The sequence below is a fragment of the Oculina patagonica genome, chromosome 9 (genome assembly GCF_052425735.1).
Source record: "Oculina patagonica isolate OP01 chromosome 9, crgOcupat, whole genome shotgun sequence".
NCBI classification, from domain to species: domain Eukaryota; kingdom Metazoa; phylum Cnidaria; class Anthozoa; order Scleractinia; family Oculinidae; genus Oculina; species Oculina patagonica.
In genome coordinates, this window is record NC_135766.1 from 25,396,434 (window position 1) to 25,415,001 (window position 18,568).

Genomic DNA, 18,568 nt, shown 5'->3' on the forward strand with positions numbered 1-18,568 from the left:
AAAGTTTGAGAATATTTTGATTTTTTTTTTTCAACATGCACCCATCCGATCCGGGCGATATTTGCTGACGACCGCTCTTAAGGCCGAAGAAAGTGTTACCTTAGCAAGTTGACCCGTAAACCGATTTTCTTCCTCTGAGGATATCGTCACCATGTGCGAACTAAGGCTCAGACATTTAGCAGACGCGTTTTCCCATCTTTTAGACGGAGATTCTATTACGAGGTAACAACGCTTTTTCAACTCAGTCCAGGGTGGAAAGCAGGTTTCTGCATTGAAACAGTCAATAGCTGTACATTAGCGTCCATAAAAGGTAACGGATAACTACAAATTACGAAAAGATTGTCAAGGACACCACCAGGACGCCAGACGTCTTTTCTTTGCCTCCTTCGGCGTTTGAGGACAAAATAATCCCTATTTGGCTTGCAGTGCTGCGCAATCTAATCTTATCTATCCATGCAAGTCAATCGTAAGCATTACATTTTTATCTACACGCTAATGAAGCTAGCATTAGACAATCGTGTCAGTGTACTTACTTTCACAGTAAAAATCAATCATCGTCCAATTCCCTTCGGTGCACTCTCGAGTTCCATTTCCTTCCACTCTGTATCCAGGTTTACAACCGAACTCAATAGTTTCACCGCTGCGATAGAGACTCTTCAATTCCTTTGGTGCCTGGGCGTATAAAGGAGCGATCTCTGGGGGCTTACAAGGTATGGCTAGATAGGAAAAAAACACGCGTACGACAACGAGTGTACTTGCTTACTTTTACAAAATAGTGAAAACATTACGTACGCTCTCTCAACTTTTTGGCAGTCGAACATACAGTGACGGTCACGTCCTTACGAAAAAAAACTTTTTTTCAAGGCTATTTAAGTCACCGCGCTTGTAGAGAGGATAGATTTTTGTTGTGTGGTTTGGCATAAATAAATTGCGGGGAAAAATATCTAAGAAATTTGAATTAACGCGAAAACAAGGAAAATGCGAAATACTTGTCAATGAAATGGAAACAGCTCTTATTGGTTTTGACGACAAAATTAATTCCAGCTTTAAAAAAACAACAAAAGAAATATATTAAACTCCTTCTGAGAACAACGTTTAAAAACCTGTTCCACAAGGAACCATAAGAAAGTCATGTTTAAACTCACATAACTCAGCACATTGAGATTTTCGGACTGCTCCTGGTTCTGTCCAAGAAACTGGGAATGGGCACTTGATACATTCAGTGCTTCCTTCATCTGGCTGGTATGTGCCAACGGGGCACTGGAGACAGGTTCCGTTTGCCACTCCAAAGTAACCAGGCGAACAATAAACTGAATGAAAAATGCAGCGTAGCTAATTAGCTAGTTTACACGAGCAATTTTTGTGTGACAATTTTTATTTGCTTGTAAAGACGAGCCAAATTAGCCAATATTTATGTGATAACATTTGCTGAGAAGCTGACGTGGTAGATTTTATGTGACAACTAAAACATTCGAAAAACTGCTCATGTAGACGACTCATCGCACAAAATGTGGCAAATATTGCGTCAGCAAATGTGGTCCTCAATCTCCTACTGGGCTCTGTGCGCGTATCTCTGCTGTCCAAAGTCATTACTGGCGTACTAAACTTTGAACTTCGGACAAAAAGTAGGTGTGTCACCTACACAATCAAAAGTATTTGTCATAAAAAATGCCCTAAAATGTAAAATGTAAATGTAAATACAATTTTAAAGTCCATACGCGGGACGATGTTACCCTCAGTGTCCGAGCCAGAGGCTCATGTATAAGACGTAGGACTATACAGATCGAATTGGAATTTAGTAGTGTTGATTTTTGCGGAGGGAGGAAAACCGGAGAACCCGGAGAAAAACGTGAATGTGTGACAAACGTGTGTTTTTCAAGGAAATGAGTCTTTTTGTACTTTGTTCGTGGGTTAACTAAAAGATGTTTCAGAATACTTTGAAACTTCTGAATTGTAAAATCAATAAAGCTATTCCTCCAAGTCCCCCAAATCTCAGCTGTCAAAAGCCCTCTGATAATGTATCCTTTCCATCGACACTAGCCTACTTTTACCGCTTCAGTGTGTTGGCGTTAACATAGAGGGATTTTCTGTGTTCATAACCTTTGCTTAGATAATTTTACCAAGAAATCAAAATGGAATACAGTATTTACTCGAACACGCGTCGCCCCCGAATAAGCGCTGCCCCTCGAGCCGCCCCCGAATAAGCGCCCGGCCGCGGTCTCGTGCAGCACTTATTCGAGGAATTTCGTTAAACTAAAAAAGTACTATAAAGCAACTCTTAAACAAACTTGGACATTTCTTTTCATCACAAGCGATGCTTTGCAGTTCAAGTTGATTGTTTTACAGCTTGCCCATTAGTTTTTCTATCCAACATTCTTAAAATACGTGGTTCGGTTAATGTTTTGAAGGCGCGAACTTTGCAGCGCCAATTCTCTCTTTAGCAAGAGTTGAATACCAACAACCAGCAGACGCTATTTTCATTTACTGTAAAAGATTAGGTCTTTGTGGCGTCCAAATTTTGAATAAGAACCGCCATCGAATAAGCGCCTTTTTTTAGAAAATTTAGAAAATGACGGAAATTGATATAACATCAAGCCAAAATGCCTCTGGAATATACAATTAAGCAAATCGTTGAATTTTGTTTAATAAAAAAAATGTAAAAAAAAGGAAAATGTCAATATTGGCAATTTTTGTCCAGGCCTGCTTGTAATTATGCCATGATGACAACGTCAAAAATTATGGACACATAGTTGATATATCAAAATTTCCGCAAGGAATAAATGAACAGCTACTGAGATTTTTCAGCATTATAGAGTAAATCATCTCTTTGAAATTTAGAAAAAAAAAAACCTCGAGAGAGAGAGAGAGAGAGAGAGAGAGAGAGAGAGAGAGGGGGGGGGGGGGGAAGGAACCCCGCTCTTTGTACGTCCCAGGGTTAATCAGTCCGATCTTAATAAAGTGCGGATATAGTATAAAAATGGACTACTTACCACACAGAAATCCATTTTTATGACGTCTTGTTCCATTTGGACACCATTGATGAAGATACCCAAACGCAAGGGTTTCCGCATCACCACTTATTGTCAGATTTTCCCATTGAAACTTCAAACTTTCATCCTTTAAGGCGAAATAGAGCTTCTGCAAACCGTCTCCAATGCGTCGTCTTGACTGTGAGAAGCTATTCAGTGCTTGAAGCTTCTTCCCTTCTTGTACGGATGAATTGTCACCATAAACAACAAAAGAAATCGAAGCATCAGGAAAAGGGTTGAATCGCTTACTGTTCACTTTTTCCACCGGCCAGTTAACGCGCTTCAAAATCTTTCGAGTGATGAATTCAAAAGCCGCAGAATCGATTTGCTGAGATTTTCTTGACGTATTGGCCTTACAATGTGACCTGTTATTTCCTGGAGATGCTACGCATTGTTTCAACTTCAGACTCACTGCAATTCTTGGAACGCCTGAAACAAATCTTGAAACGTCTAATCTGGCAATTCTACTTTGAACTGCGCCATGCAAATTGGAAACGTTACAGAAGTAAAAGCCGCTGTTTGCTATCGTCAGGTTAGACATGTAAAGTACTCGCGTTGTTGTGTTTAACCGGACCGCTTCGTGTTTCTCTCCTTCAATTGGAATAAAAAACCATTCCGTTACTGGTTGGGGGATTCCGGTGCTGTTGCAGACAGTTGAAAGTGTTTCATCTCCAACTAGCCCCTTGGCATCTTGTGGCTGTTCCGTAATGTTTGGCCTTTGTTGCACTTCCAAAATAGTGACATTCGACACAGTACTACCTCTTCTATTTGAAACTTGACACTTGTATACCCCTTCAATTTGTTTGGTGACATTTCGTAGCTCAAGTGTGGTACTGTCGGTTTCCTCCAATGGCTGGTCATTCTTTATCCACATGTACTCCACCTCTTGGGTTCTTTTTGCTTCACACACTAAAATGGCAGTTTCACCAAGGATTGCCACGACATGTGCTGGGGAACTCTTCTCTATTTCTGGTTTCTTACCACAAAGTATGACGTCATCAGCGCTACCGTTGATCAGTAGCTTTGCTTGCGATATCATGTCCTCCAGTGCAGAAAATTCGTGATTTTCATTCAGCATACTACTGATGATCTTCTTTAACGATTGAATCATCGCCTTTATTTCGATTGCTCTTGGGTGATATTCCATTTCGTACATTTCTTCTAAGCGGTCAAAGAAGAAGTCAGTACAATCCTGAATCCCTGAACATTCTGTAAAATTCTTTTTCCATGATAAGATATCCAAGAACGCGCGCACATCCTCTAATGTGTTGTTCAAAGCAATCGTTTCGGAGCTGTTGACGTGAACGTCTTTTATAGACTGAATGATATCGCCGTAGGATTCACTAATCCGCTGCCATAGGCCTGAAGAGAAATCGTCAGGGTTGTCTTTTACGGCAAGTAGTTTCTCTAAGTTTCGTATTCCTGCAAACATTGCTTCTTCAAAATGTTTCTTACTTCCTATGGCAAAATGCAGCGATTCAACAATATCAGCAAAGAAAATATGAGCTTGATGTGTAAAAAGGCATTCGTTTCCTTCAACCAAGAAACTCGGATTTTCATTTGTCTTTAACACAAGAAACTCTTGCCCGGCGGACCTTCGTCTTCGTAAACGGGATGTTCCAAAGAGGGTCTCAACAATACCTCTTGATGCCAAGGCTAGATAATCATTTTCACTTGTAAAATCCATCGGAAACTGAATTGCTTTGTTTAAGCCTTGAAATGTTTTTACATGCGCCGTTAACGGAAACCGCGTTTTTGTCGACGACCTTGACATTGATACGGAAAATTCAAGGCTCTCCACTGTGACTAACGCTTTACCTTCGAGGGTCTTAATTTTCTCACCAAGATTAAGTCCCAGTTTTTCGCGCTCTGTTACTCTTGTGAGATTAATTGATTTCTCAGCAAATTCCTTTTGCTTAAGGTGAGCACGTGCGATTTCTAATTGCTCTTTAGCCACAGCGAAGTTTACTCTGGCCTTGTTTGCTTCCAGTTGAGCTATAAAAGCTTGCCTTCCTTCGTTTCTCATAGCGTGAAATTTTTCAAACAAGGTCTCGTTCAATGTTTTAATCTCGTCCTTAAGCTTTGAGATGTTTTTTAAACAATCCGAGTTATGGAAGACGCAGTTACGATCTAGAACTTCTAACTTTCCATATTCGCAGCATTCCCTGGGCACTTCATAACCAGAAGTGACAGTTTCGGTCTTTGGCTGGCCACACTCGAATTCCTCGACTGTTACTGTTTTAGTTTTTATCTTGTTTCTTGTCACATCATGTTTTGTCTTCTTTACGCCTACAAGTACCTTTTCTTGGTAAATTTGGCAACCAGAAATACTGTCAATAAAAGCACTAGTCAGTGAAGTAAAGACACCAAGACTATGCATATTTGCACCAGGTAAGTGTAACCCCAATGTACGAACCGCAGCGGCTGTGTCTTGACAGGTGGAACGGGTTTCGACTTTATATACTGGGGTTTCTTTCATCTCTGGCTCTGTGACTTGAACTAGCTTACTTACATCCAACTTGATTTCTTTTTTTTTCACAATTGGGCACGGTGTAATTTATTTTGACTTCATCAAGACATACCGCAGGTATACAAGTGTTGTTCACGATGTAGCTACAATTTTTTATGTCACATGTTTTGTTCATTAATGCTACAAATTGTACTAAGGATAAGTTAAGATCTGTTTTTTTGCTTCGATACTGGCTGTATATGTTTTGGAATTTCCAGGCCTTTTCTTTCATCTCCTTTTGTGCTATCTTTAAATTCGAAGTGCTTTCTTGCACTAAATTCTTTGCGGAGTCTGCTCTTTGTTTTGCGTTCCGAAGGGATTTTTTCAAGTTTTCCACTCTTTTGGCAGCTTTCTGTGCTAGATGTTCGGTAAAGTTTGTTACTCTTTCCTGAAGTAATGTTGAAAGTAAAGATGAGTTCATCATTTTCCCGTCAACCTTGAAACTTAATGATCTCCAATCCAAAGCGTGATTAGTGTCTGCCTTGACTTCCAGATTTGCCATGTATTTATTAAAGATCCTTCCTTGCATTTTAAATGACAGCTGCTTCTTGTCTAAATTGACGTTTGTGGAATTATTAATTCCAAGCAAGCGAACTTCTCCTATGAAGCGCGCTGACACTGTGTCAGATTCTCTTGGAAAGACCATGTGAATGATTTGTTCCCTTGGAAGTGACAAAATGTTCCGATCACTTAGCGGTATTGTTTTCAGAACTTTTCCTTTGGCGCGCAACATGGGCAAATATGGCGCATCCGAAAAGCAGTTCTTTTCAGCAAGAAAGTCAACTGTCGTGTTTAAATCGTTGAAGCACAATTGTCCAACGCAAAGATTATTTCGAAGATAAAAGCTTATTCCTTGCAAATTTGTCTCAACTTGTTCACCTCCAATTTCGAGATCCAAAGGTTCTGGGAAGCCTAACCTCTGGAATTCGTACATCATGTATAGAAGTTCAAAGTCCTTGCTCGCACGGATCATTGCTTCTATAAGGTCTACGGTCTTCTTTAAATATCGGATCTTACTATTGATTTGGTTCAGAAGAGTAGGGGCTCGTGAAACGTCTTTTTTTCCACCAGTCACCATCTCCATTTCTTGCATTGAATTGTTAAGTTTTTGTGTTACCTCCAACGAATCTTCAATGTCAACTTTAACAGCTGGTAAACGCAAGTTTGCTCTGCGGAGGATATTTTTCACCTTTGAAATTGAAGACCTAAGGTCGTTTAAAAAGCGATTAACTTTTGCGATGTTGAGAATGTTCTGCCTTCTTCCTTTGAGTGAAACAAGAATAGCCAGGCGAACTGGTTCATTTTCTCTAGGGATAATGTAAGTTGAAAGAGGGCTCTTATTCAGCAGACCGCCGACAGCAGATCGTTCCAACGTGATGAAAATACCTTGGACTTTCTTGTTGCATGTTGACTGTCCTAATTTTGACAGAAACAGAATGTAAACGTAAGACATGAAAAGGTAAAGTCTGCGTCGAGCCTGAAGCACAAAGGGACTAGAAGTATTTCTCCCACCTCTTCCTCCATGAATGGGATGCTAGTCCCTTCCCCTGGCATTAGTTTGCCGGTACCCATTTAAACACCTAATTATAAGTGGAAATGGGCACTAATAAAGTCGAGCGTCTCGCCCAAGAACACAACACAATGACCCCTGCCAGGGCTAAAAACAGGGTCCGCTCGCCACCGCACCCTCCCTGATTGTAAGACAGTAAGCTGTATTTCGTTCACCTAAACCTATTTATAACATCTTTCGAAGAAAAAATCGAAAATTACAAAGCTTTTATTAATATAACTTAACATGTTCACTATGCAGTATGCAACAACCAACTCGAGGACCGTTCAGTAATAAGTTTGGCGGTGCAGGAGAGCGGCAAACAAGGGAGGTTCGATGTACACTCATACAACCCAAATACTTATGGCTGCTTTCCTTTAGGAGGATCCGGATAAAGATTTGTGCTTCAAGATCACACGGATCAAAGTTCATCAAAGGAACGGCGATTTAGTACATAGGATCAGTTACCATTATATCGGGCACAAAAATTGTTATAGATAAACTTTACGTACAGCTACAGAGCAAAAAAAAGTCTCTAAAAATAAGCAAAATAACAGCTAGCTTTTATTGATTTTTCATGAGTAAAGGTTTCATCATGGAGTGGTTGTTTACGAATATTCATGGGAGTTAATATGGCAATTGTGGCAAATTCTAGTAAAACAGAGGCTATGAAAAAGGTAAACAAATTTTAATATTTCAAGTAAACATCGCTGCATGTGAACAATATTTCTTTTTTATAATGCGCTTGGCTCAATGAGCTCATACACTTGCAATTGGAATGTGGTCTACATGGGGAATGCCTAATTGCAACTCATGTTATTTTAATCAACGTTATAAACGCGTCCTACCTCCCAAAACGGCTTTTCCGATGATCTTAGGTGTTTTGAGTTCCAAGGTAAAGTTTTTTCTCAGTGCTCTCCCAGTGATATTCACGAACGCTTTTCCCTTGAACTGCATCTCCATGCGTTGAGACATACGATCTACAAAGAGCTGTTGAAAAAGAATTAATCAAAATAATATGTACAGTCAATTCCCTTACATATACACTCATTAACCAGCATCTTCAGTTTTAGAGTGGTATAACCAGACACCGGAAATTCTCTGATCGAGGGCATACCTTTCTTACCAGTATGTGTAAAGGACTTATTTTTTTATGATTATTCACGTGTTGTTAAATACCCTTGGGGTATGTTGGTAGGAGTAAGTCTACGAAACAAAGTTCTCAATTGATTATGCGTTTCTCATACGTTCTGTTCTGTGTACTATGTTCATTGAAAAAATGTAAGATAATTGTGAACAAACCGTCTTCAAATTAATACATTTTAGTTTACTTTACAAACATTAACATATAAAAGGGCCACATAAATTAAAGGAGCATTGTCACGGATTTTAACAGAATTTCGAGGGGCCAAGATAAATATTTGTGTTGTAGAACAAATGGTCCATTTTGATAAACAATTGCTATATTGGAGCACTGAAACAGTTAAGACGCATCTTTGGCTGTGGATAGCTTGGATGGAAATAGATGACAACTTGAAAGATTAAGGCTTAACGTTTCAAGTTGCTTAAAAAGATCGATATTTACAAACGTAGTTTAATAAATAATTATTTCTCTCCGCATGTTGAAAGAGAGTGTTACAGTTAAGACGAAAAAATAGCAAAATCCCCGTGATGTGGCTCCAGTCAAGATACTTACAGTATCAATATTTATGGATTTGATTATAGTCTCGCCAGTGATCTTAAACGTCACAAAGAGCAGCTTAGGTATCTCCATTCTCCAGTCGAGGCTTCCTTTTAGCCACGCGTTGAAGCTGAACAACGATAACTTCTGAAGGTCAGTTCCATTCCAAATCACTCCCTTTACAAAATGGGAGGTTTCCTCGATGTCAAGGAAACCAATTGAATTTACAGTGAGATCGATTCCACAGCAGTCCTTCATGTCTTGAAAAACATTAAGAGTAGATTTTAAATGCTCAGCCTGTTCTTTGGGCAACTTGGTGAATAAACCAGGCTTGCAAACGTTTATGGCGAAACAGGTTCTTCCATCGGCGAACAGGGATACCTCGTTTTGAGCAACGCGCACTGTGTAGTTAAGAGCAGGACGATAATAGGCAAGGCTTGATGCTCCTTGAAAAGGAAATCCTGAACAGTGTTCGAAATCAGATGCTAGATTTACAGCAATATTTTGAATATCAAAATACTCGTTGGTCTCACTAACAGCTAGTGTAAGCCACTCTGGTGCCATTGCTGAAAGGGCTTGCATAAAAGACGAGGGAAACGCGTCATTCTCAATTAGTTCAAGTATATTTTTGGCATCTGCAATTTTTGAGTAACACTTGTCGTTTCTCTGATACGAAAGCGAGAATTTCTTGGACTTGGACGTTTTAGCAATACCAGTCTCAATCATCTGATCACGTGAAACACGGAGTTCTTTAAGATTTAAACCAATCAGCGACAGTGGAATAATTTGGTTATTGGTTGTTGCAAAGTGGACGACACCATTGGTAGATCGATGAGTCCCCGCCCAAGGTGCAGTAGACAATAATCTTAGTTTACATGAAAAGTGTTCCTGTGTTTCGTGTTTCTCGCATCCTATAGGCAGTTCTCCGTTGAGCGGAGATGGTTTTGTGTCGTGGCTGGGCAGTTCTGAAGCAACAAAGAGCACGCTTCTTTCAGGAGTCTGGAAATCGACTTTATTTCCACCCTCAATATAGTAAGATACTGCTTGAATTCCTGGTTCTGCTGCTTCTACTTTAAACGCTCCCTTTCTGTTTGGAAATTGTATTTCAATTGATTCTGGATGGAACATTGCCCCATCTTGTGAGTTGAACGACAGTTTTAAGTGTTTTGATGGACGTGCCAAGACAGACAAAGTCTCTGAACGAGTATTGGGGCGTAGCTTTGGAAAGACTGGCGTGGTGATGAAACCAATTTCACACTGTTTGCCTTTGTATCCAGTTTGTTCACAATTGCACATTAAACCATTCTCGTCCTTGGCCAAACATTTTCCCTCATGTCTGCATGGATTTGGCTTACAAGTATTAATCTCTATCATTGCAAAATAATAAAAAACAGTTAATTAGTATAAGAAATATGGTCGATTTGTAATGATTCAGAAAACGCTTTGTATACCTTCAGATTTGCCTGTCCACTCTCAAGATAACGAGAGCTGTTTAAGATTTAAGCAATAATGGAATCTTAGCCGAACACGTCTACGACAACGTAAAAACCCTTCCCAACTGGGAGAATATGTTGTGGTTCAAATTTATTTTTGGTTAAAATTTTATTCTCATTTGTTTTAATCTCATTATGATACATCACCATACCCGAAAAAACAAAAGGAAATAAAATTTTTACCAAGGACTAAATCGAACCACAACATATACACTGGACACTGAAAAAAAAATTCAGTATCTCGGGTGCGATTGGAACCCACGACCTTACATGTCCACAGCTCGTCACAGATCTACCATACGAGCTACACACAGCTCTACCATACGAGCTACAGAACAACGATGGAGACAGTGGGCGCGATCCATTGGACCAAAATTTTCGGTTTGAATTTTCGAAATTTTCATCTGTCAAATGGAACGGTATTTTCCACTTGAATCGGCCAGGCTAGTTCCATTCCCGCAAACAGTAAAGAAAACTGAAGATATTACTCCCTCTTGATAAATTCTGAAGCCATCTATCCTTTCACTTAGCTCAAAAACGTAGCTCCACGCTTTTTTAAACGTAAAGAATGCGAAAAGTTTACACTGGAAACACATACGTCTGCTTTTATGACATCTACGGAAACATTTGGATGCACAAGATGTGCTCTTATCGCATTCGTTTAAGACAATTATACGTGGTGTGCACGTATTTTCGAACTGCTTACCAAAGCTTGCTAAGCACACGTGTTCCAATAACGCAGTTTATAAGCTGTCTGCCGCAAGAAGACAAGACGAACACTGATCAGTGTCGAGCAGCTGGAATGACCGCCATGTCGAATTTTGTCGATTTCCGGGTTGGGAAAAACTGGGCCCGAGCATAAATTGGCGAATGGAACAGGATTTTCCGAGAATTCCGATTTTCCGGAATTTGAGGACAACCTCCAGAAGTTGACCAAAATTTTCGAAACGAGTTTCCGGAATCTTTCTGTTCCATTTGATTTTGTACCGGAATTTCCGAAAAATTTGGTCCAATGGATCGCGCCCAGTGTTCTACCATATGGGCTACAGGGCGGTAGCTTATATGGTAAATTTTTCTCAGCCGGTGAGTCATGCAGTGGTATTCTATCTGTTACGTTTGCCGTTGAAAACCTTGTCAGTGGTGTAACCATTCAAATTAAATCTGCTGACCAGTACTGTTATTCCGCAATCAACCGATGGAAAACTTACCTTCACAAGAAAACTGCCCAATGTTCCAAACAACTGCGTCACCTTTCGAACTTAGGCTACATTTGGCCTGTCTGTCCCCTTTGAGTATAAACCCTTGGCGACATCCAAAGTAGCAAGTTGAACCGAAGGACGTAAAGCAGGGAATTGAAAGGGTTTCATTTTCACGAGTGGTAGTCAACTCCTCACAGTGCTTTTCTAATAAGGAAGTAAAACATTCCCTTAGTAAATGGCTTTCTTTGAGGCTGCAATGCAAAGCAGAAATAAGCGGTGAATAAACGCATTTCGATGCAAAACGTAAGAGAGGCACTAACCATGGCAGAAAGACTGATCTCCACTCCAACGTGAAGATGATAAGCAAGTTCTGAACTTTGATCCAACCAAATCATATCCAGGATTGCAAGAAAATGTACAGTTCGTATCAGTGACCATCCCATAACACGTCATATTACCTTGCCATGGTGGATTGATCTCTTCACAAGGTTGAGCTGTGAAAACACGTAACATTTAATCTTAAGCATTATCACTGGCAGCCCAAGAAAACGATAAGAGCCACAGTAGGAAGACTCGATTTATAAAAGGGTTTGAATGGAATGAAACAATTTCGGTTAACGGAGGTATAAATTCGATTGTTTTGTGAATAAAATTGACTTAAACAGTTACTCTGTCGTGTTTTTTTTGTTATTCGCCAGCTCCTCGGAGTAATTTGAAGTAATTTCGGTGAGTTATTGCTTAACGAAAATTTCGAACACGTGTATTTTATGAAATATTCCCAAGGCTAAGAACAATTATCGACTGGATTTCATTGGAAACTCAATAATTCAGAATTTCCAACCACTTTAATATCCGGTTATTTCTTTTCGCTTTCGTTGTCCCTCAGGTTATAATATAAGTGCTGTACTGAAGTGTAGAAAATCCGCCAAATAAAGTGCCTTCCTTGGCGTCAGGTCGACGAAATCGAGCGCGTTGGGTTTTGCAGGGTAAGTTGGCGTAAGTGACAATATTTTCATGTCCCTACCCCGCTGAGGTCGATTTTGTTGACCTAAGGCCATATTGTATGTGGTTCAGTGTGAAGGATCAGCGTGAAGCGACGATTGTAACTCACGTGATCTTTATCAATTTTCTTGTGTACAGGTGCTAAATTGACACACTTCCACTGAGTGGGACGAAAAGTAGTTTGCAAGCAAAAATTTTTAAAAAAAGGATTTCCGTAATCTATGGCTTTGTTGGTGGTTATAGCTTTTAATGTGGCAATTTCGTCGAATGATATCTGAAATGTGGAAAGTGTACTCAAAGGATCTTGTAGCCATCATTATGATCTCTGACTATACACTGAATAAAATAAATAAGCTGCTGAAAGCACCACCACAAGTCATATCATCAAAATAATCTTTTCCGTCGTATTTTATTTAATTTGGAGGCCTATTTTAAAGCTTTCCAGAAGGGCACATGACAGCTTAAATGGAAACCCGCAAGCAAAAGGAAAAAGATCAAATCATTAAACTAAAATGATTTTTATTAGTCTCCCTTAAAAATGGAAAAAGAATTACGTACCTTTACATTTTCTACCGTCAGACAACAGTTTGTAGCCTGCTTTGCACGTACAGCGATAGCTGCCAATAGTGTTGTGACAGTTATGTTCACAGGCATGGCTTCCAGTCTGACATTCGTCAACATCTAAAGGTAATAACATGACAAAGCCTATCAGTTTTTTGTAATAAATACACTACTGATTGCATATTTAGTAAAATCAGCCGAAAACCGAACTGATGTTTATATGTGGGGAAAAAAAGAAAAAAAAGATCAGTTTTACAGGAACAACTAATGAAGTTAAACGCGTCAGTAATTGTTTAAGTTGGAAATATTTTAACGGTTAAGATAAAGATTTACAGGTAAGCCAAAAAGCGGAGCTCCCCAATAATTTATTACTGCGTGAGTTCCCGCATGCAAAGAATTTTGCGATCATGCATGGTGGTTTTCACTGAAATTGAAAAATTGTTGGAACCTTTGACGTTTGGAAAGGGGACACTGCCCCCCCCCCCCCCCCCAAGTCGACTTTTTATTTAATTATAACTTTATTACTCATGTGAAGCAAATCAAGGACGCTCATTTTAAACACAGCGAGGTTGGTATTTCTTCATGCAGCTAAAATTCGTCAGCAATTCGTCGTCAATTCATGGAGAATTAATGAAATGGTCACTTGAAACGTCATACGATCAGGTACATCAAACTAATATGAATAAGGCAAAGAAGGACGCCGACTGCTATATAATTAGGGAAAATATATAGCGGATCAACCATGATCGTCCTATGGATAGCTTTCTTTATAAAAAAAAAATAACGTAAAACAAATGTTCATCACTTTTGGGAATAAAAATATATTAGACAGCTCACCTTCACACTGTTTCTTGTCATACATCAACATGTATCCTCTCCTACAAGAACACTGAAAGCTTCCTTCCTTGTTGAAACAAATGTGATGGCATGCAGAACGCGTGGCTGTTTCGTTACTGCCAGTAATATTGCGGAGAGCACACTCATCGACATCTACGAGAGATGCCGTTGGTAAGTTTATTGATTATTTACTTTGGGAAGAATTATTTATCCTTCCGGGCTGTGCATGTGCTCTGGACTAAGATACGAAAACAAAGATGATTTCAGAATTATAGACCTTTCCAGTTTGATTTGTGAATTTGCGAGATATACTTGACTGGGATTTGGCGTTACAGCTGGTGACGGTAAATAAACGAATGGAGGAAGACATATTCACATCTAACTAGCTTGCTGGATTGGCGTAAATTAAACGTTGCAAAACAACATAAGATGCTGGGAGAAAAAACAAAAAAAGCAGGGACGAGTTGTTTATTAAAAAATGAAGTGGTTTGGAGCGGGTTATTTAATTCACCTGTGCATGTCCTGTTATTGGTCGTAAGTTGATAACCGATTCTACAAGAGCAGAAGTATCCACCAATAGTATTGTTGCAATTGTGCTCACAACCATGCATATGATAGGACTTACATTCATCAACATCTGAAAATATGGAGCATCGAGACCATTAGAATGATTGTATTAGACTATGTCAATCGACGTCAAAACCATAAAATTAATTTATTTTCACGCTACCAGCAATCAAATAAAATTGTTTTATTGCAAACCATTTTTGTGGCTTTTAAAAATGTTCCCCGTTTTATTTTGCTCAGTTGGCTTATCTACTTGTTAGTGGATTGTGCAGTAGCGTAACCTTTTCCGTTACATTGAAGCAAGCCAAAGCACTGCTGTTAGTTTTGACCAACGAATTTTAAGAGCGTTTATCTGTAAAGATCGAAATTTTCTGGGCATGACCGAAAAATCCATTTTTTTTTTGTATATATATATTTTATCAAAGGCCCCCTTTTGCCGAGCAATTTTCAGAAATATTGTTTAACAGTTCTAGGAAGTTTAAATTCCTGTGTAATCTAGGAACAAAGTTTGACCGAGACCAAACAATGGCGGATGTATTTTTGCAAAATAGAGCGGTTTCATATACTAACCAAGGAGGTTAAAAGCTTCCCTTATCTCATTTTTTACACGATTTTTAATGTATCTTATCAAGGGAATACTTGTCTTAGTGCATTGGCGAATTGAAACCCCTCTTTTTTAAAAAACTTCGATTTCCATTCGCCATGTTTGGGTCGTTGAGCTCCATATGATGGTAGTTACATCTTTGCTGGTTTTCATTAAAAACGTTAACTTGCTGGATCTTTATAACAACGTCTTTTCAAAATAACTCACCAAAATGGTCTTCTGATTTAATAAAATAAGATTCCAATTTTCTTTCCAATCTCGAATTTCTCGATATTTGCACTGACAGACGCTCTTAGAACAACACGAACTTTAACTCTAGGAACACTACGAACTTTACCTGAGCACGTTCTTTTATTGCTGTCTAACATGAAGCCCTCATTGCATTTACACAGATGACCGCCATAAATGTTTTTACACGTGTGTTGGCAGTATCCGTTGTTATTAGCACACTCGTTCACATCTGACAATCACAAAATAGTGAAAATTAATATACCGTAAAGGGGGAATCACTCATGCAGTACTTACACTGTTTATATGATAAAACCCTAATGTCATTTAACTCTTTGGTCTTAACAAGCAACAGCTATGAAGTCGTTATGACATCATATCATATTTCGCGTGATCGTGATCTTGGATTTATTGAACTTAAAAAACACATTCCTTGAATTTAACCCTTAATATGCTAAGTCCGGATTATTCCGGGATTTGGAGGAATGGCCATTCAACCACTTATGACGTCACCAATTTACACGTGAGCAGATGTTTGTGACGTGCAACTTATAGAGTTTGGATAGATCTTTCCACAGAAGTGTCCATCTTTGACATTGACTGCATTCCGACTAAACTAATCGAAAAAAAAAAAACGCGATTAGCTTTTGGTGTAAAATTGGTGCTAAAACAGGCCAATATACCTGTACTTGATCATGGTCTCCTTTCCAGGGTTTCTATTGATTAAGATCAAAACTTTTCAGGCCAGTAGAAGGCGTGCACAGAGTAAAAGATAGAGAGAAGAAGATGCACAGAGTAAAAGATAGAGAGAAGAAGAAAGCAGAAAAAAACGAAAAGAAAAGGAGCAAGGAAAAAAACGGAACAGTTCAGCAAAAAAAGCAAAACAAAACAAAACAAAAACAAAACAGGGTCCACATTTTGGCTTATGCGCATGCGCCAAATTAAAAAGTAGTGTTACATGGAAATGTCATCAAAAACTTATGCAGTGCCAGAAAGTGCATTCTAGCAAATTTTAGAGGTATTTAGGACCATAGAACAAAGAAAATCGATTAACGATTAAAAAGTTTAGAGAAATTTAGGACCGTAGAGCCAAGAAAATCAATTGACGGTTAAAAAAACGCTCTTTTTTGGAGTAATTTCAGCATATTAAGGGTTAACATTTAACCTGAGAAACATTCCTTAAGTTTATTTAACCTGAAAACAAAACATAGCAAGAAGACTTTCTTAAAAATAGAGAACATTTTCTGTGCTCAACCTTTTATCGAGCCAGTAAAACACGAGTGGTAATTTGAAGTAAATGAGAAATGCTGCGAAAACGCAAGCTGCAGGCGATTGATCAAAAGCTTCTGTGGTTCCCCAAACAAGTTTTTTACGGGTGTTCTTATTTACAATAAAATTTTGCGATACGACATTCGCTAAAAACATTATAAACTCCGTTTATAAATTTTAAAAAGACCACGACGTTTCGACGTTGACTTAACGTCATTATCAAGCAAAGAAAAATAATATGTGATAAAATGTAAATATACTAAAAATAGACAATGAAGATTATTTAATAAAAGTTGTGAAGTTGTGCGCCTTAAAATTTCATTCACGATTTATTGAAGCCATCAGCTGCTCGAAACTGAGCCAAACGCCTGCTTTTTTCATTGTAAAATGACAATTGATAGATACACTGACGTACATTGAAGATCCTTTGAACGTTAAGTTGTTTTAAATCTTGAAAAGTTTTAACGATTAACATTTTTAATTGTTTATGGAAATTAGAACGCGTCGCTCGAATGAATAAACCTTGAATTCGCTTTCAGTTTTTTGCTTTTTTTGCAAGTTAAATCTGTTCAGCTCTTCTTTTACCGCTCCTCCATTATAGGGACGATGAGTTGTGTTGGATTGCAAACCTTTATGAAATTCATTTCCATAAAATGTCTAACATGAAGTTTTGTCTTCTTAGGGATCGCCTTGAATAGTAAATTATCCAAGTCTTTCTTAAAATGCGAAAACGCGGCGGCCGTTGTGTTCACAACCGCACGCTATTTCGCTACTCACTTTCTACAACAGAATATTTTGTGGGCAGCGTAGCCAATCAGAGAACAGCATTCGTGATAGAACGCTAGTAGATTTATACTAAAACTTGTTAGTATACATCTACTAGCGTTCTATCACGAATGCTGTTCTCTGATTGGCTACGCTACTCACTATCTATTCTGTTGTAGAAGGCGAGTAGCGAAACAGCGTACGGTTGTCAACAGAATGGTCGCCGCTTTTTCGCTTTTCTGGCTTTTAAATTGACCGTAAAGAAGGACTTGGATTATTTACTATTCCAGGCGATGTTGGAGAAGATAAAGACTGTACCGAAATATGTAATGAAGATTTTACACGGTAAGAAAAGCAATTAATATTCGTTTACGCTTTTAAAAGCGGGCGAATCTATAATTTTATAACATTTAGAGATGCGTTTCACCGAGACATTTTGTGGAAATATAGTTTAAAATGTCTGGCAAACTAACACAGTTTCATCGTCCCATCAAGGAGCAGTAAAAGAAAGGCTAAAGAGATTCGACCTGCAAGTTTTTTAATGCATCAATAAGACTTTAATAAAACAACAAAATTGAATGCGAATTCAAGGTTGCGGGCGAATCGTTCAACTTTTCATAAATTTCTTATCGTTCAAGTTTCCTACATATGAAACAACTTGACTTCCAAAGGGCCTTTGTAAGTCAGTCTATCTTTAAATTGTCATTTCACAATGAAAATCCGGCTTTTAGTTCAATTTCGAGCAAACGACGTTTTAAATAAATCGTGAATGAAATGCAAAGGCGCACACAGAAGCTAAACAGTGCAATGTGGTTTCTTCCTTGCGAACAACTCGCTTAACTTTTTTTTGATCTTTTACGTTTTCGAATTTTAAAAAAACTTGACTTCCAAGGGCCCTTGTACGCCAGTACATCTTTCAATCGTCATTTTACAATTAAAAACTTGGCTTTTCCTTCAGTTTCGGGCATATAACGGTTTCAATAAATCGTGAATGAAATGCAAACGCGCTGTGTGGTGAAGTTGTCAATTATCCGCGTGTTGTGTGACTTATTTACATCATTATTTAATAAAAACGAGAACCTGTCTTGTTGTTAAGTTTTGAACGTCTAGTAGATTTATACTAAAACAATTAGATTATTCGCTCTCGATTTCTATGTGTGATAGTTGATGAGGGCTTCGCCCTCATCAACTATCACACGATAGAAATCGAGAGCGAATAATCTAATTGTTAAATAGATGTAAAAAGAAATATCTTCGAAGAAAATATTTTTGCAT

General features: G+C 38.5%; 1 protein-coding gene across 1 annotated transcript in view; it reads right to left on the reverse strand.

The window, feature by feature from the left end:
* The window catches only part of LOC144665065 (uncharacterized), a gene marked incomplete at its 5' end in the record, with an annotated part of 30,385 nt that overhangs the window by 6,587 nt on the left and 5,230 nt on the right, over window positions 1-18,568 (reverse strand). Inside the window, 14 exon segments of the mRNA XM_078526242.1 lie at window positions 100-266; window positions 534-716; window positions 1,146-1,310; window positions 2,991-5,359; window positions 5,432-5,565; window positions 5,567-6,954; window positions 7,936-8,077; window positions 8,784-10,135; window positions 11,470-11,664; window positions 11,781-11,954; window positions 13,021-13,143; window positions 13,861-14,013; window positions 14,372-14,497; window positions 15,369-15,491. Coding sequence (XP_078382368.1) covers window positions 100-266; window positions 534-716; window positions 1,146-1,310; window positions 2,991-5,359; window positions 5,432-5,565; window positions 5,567-6,954; window positions 7,936-8,077; window positions 8,784-10,135; window positions 11,470-11,664; window positions 11,781-11,954; window positions 13,021-13,143; window positions 13,861-14,013; window positions 14,372-14,497; window positions 15,369-15,491 — 6,794 coding nt within the window.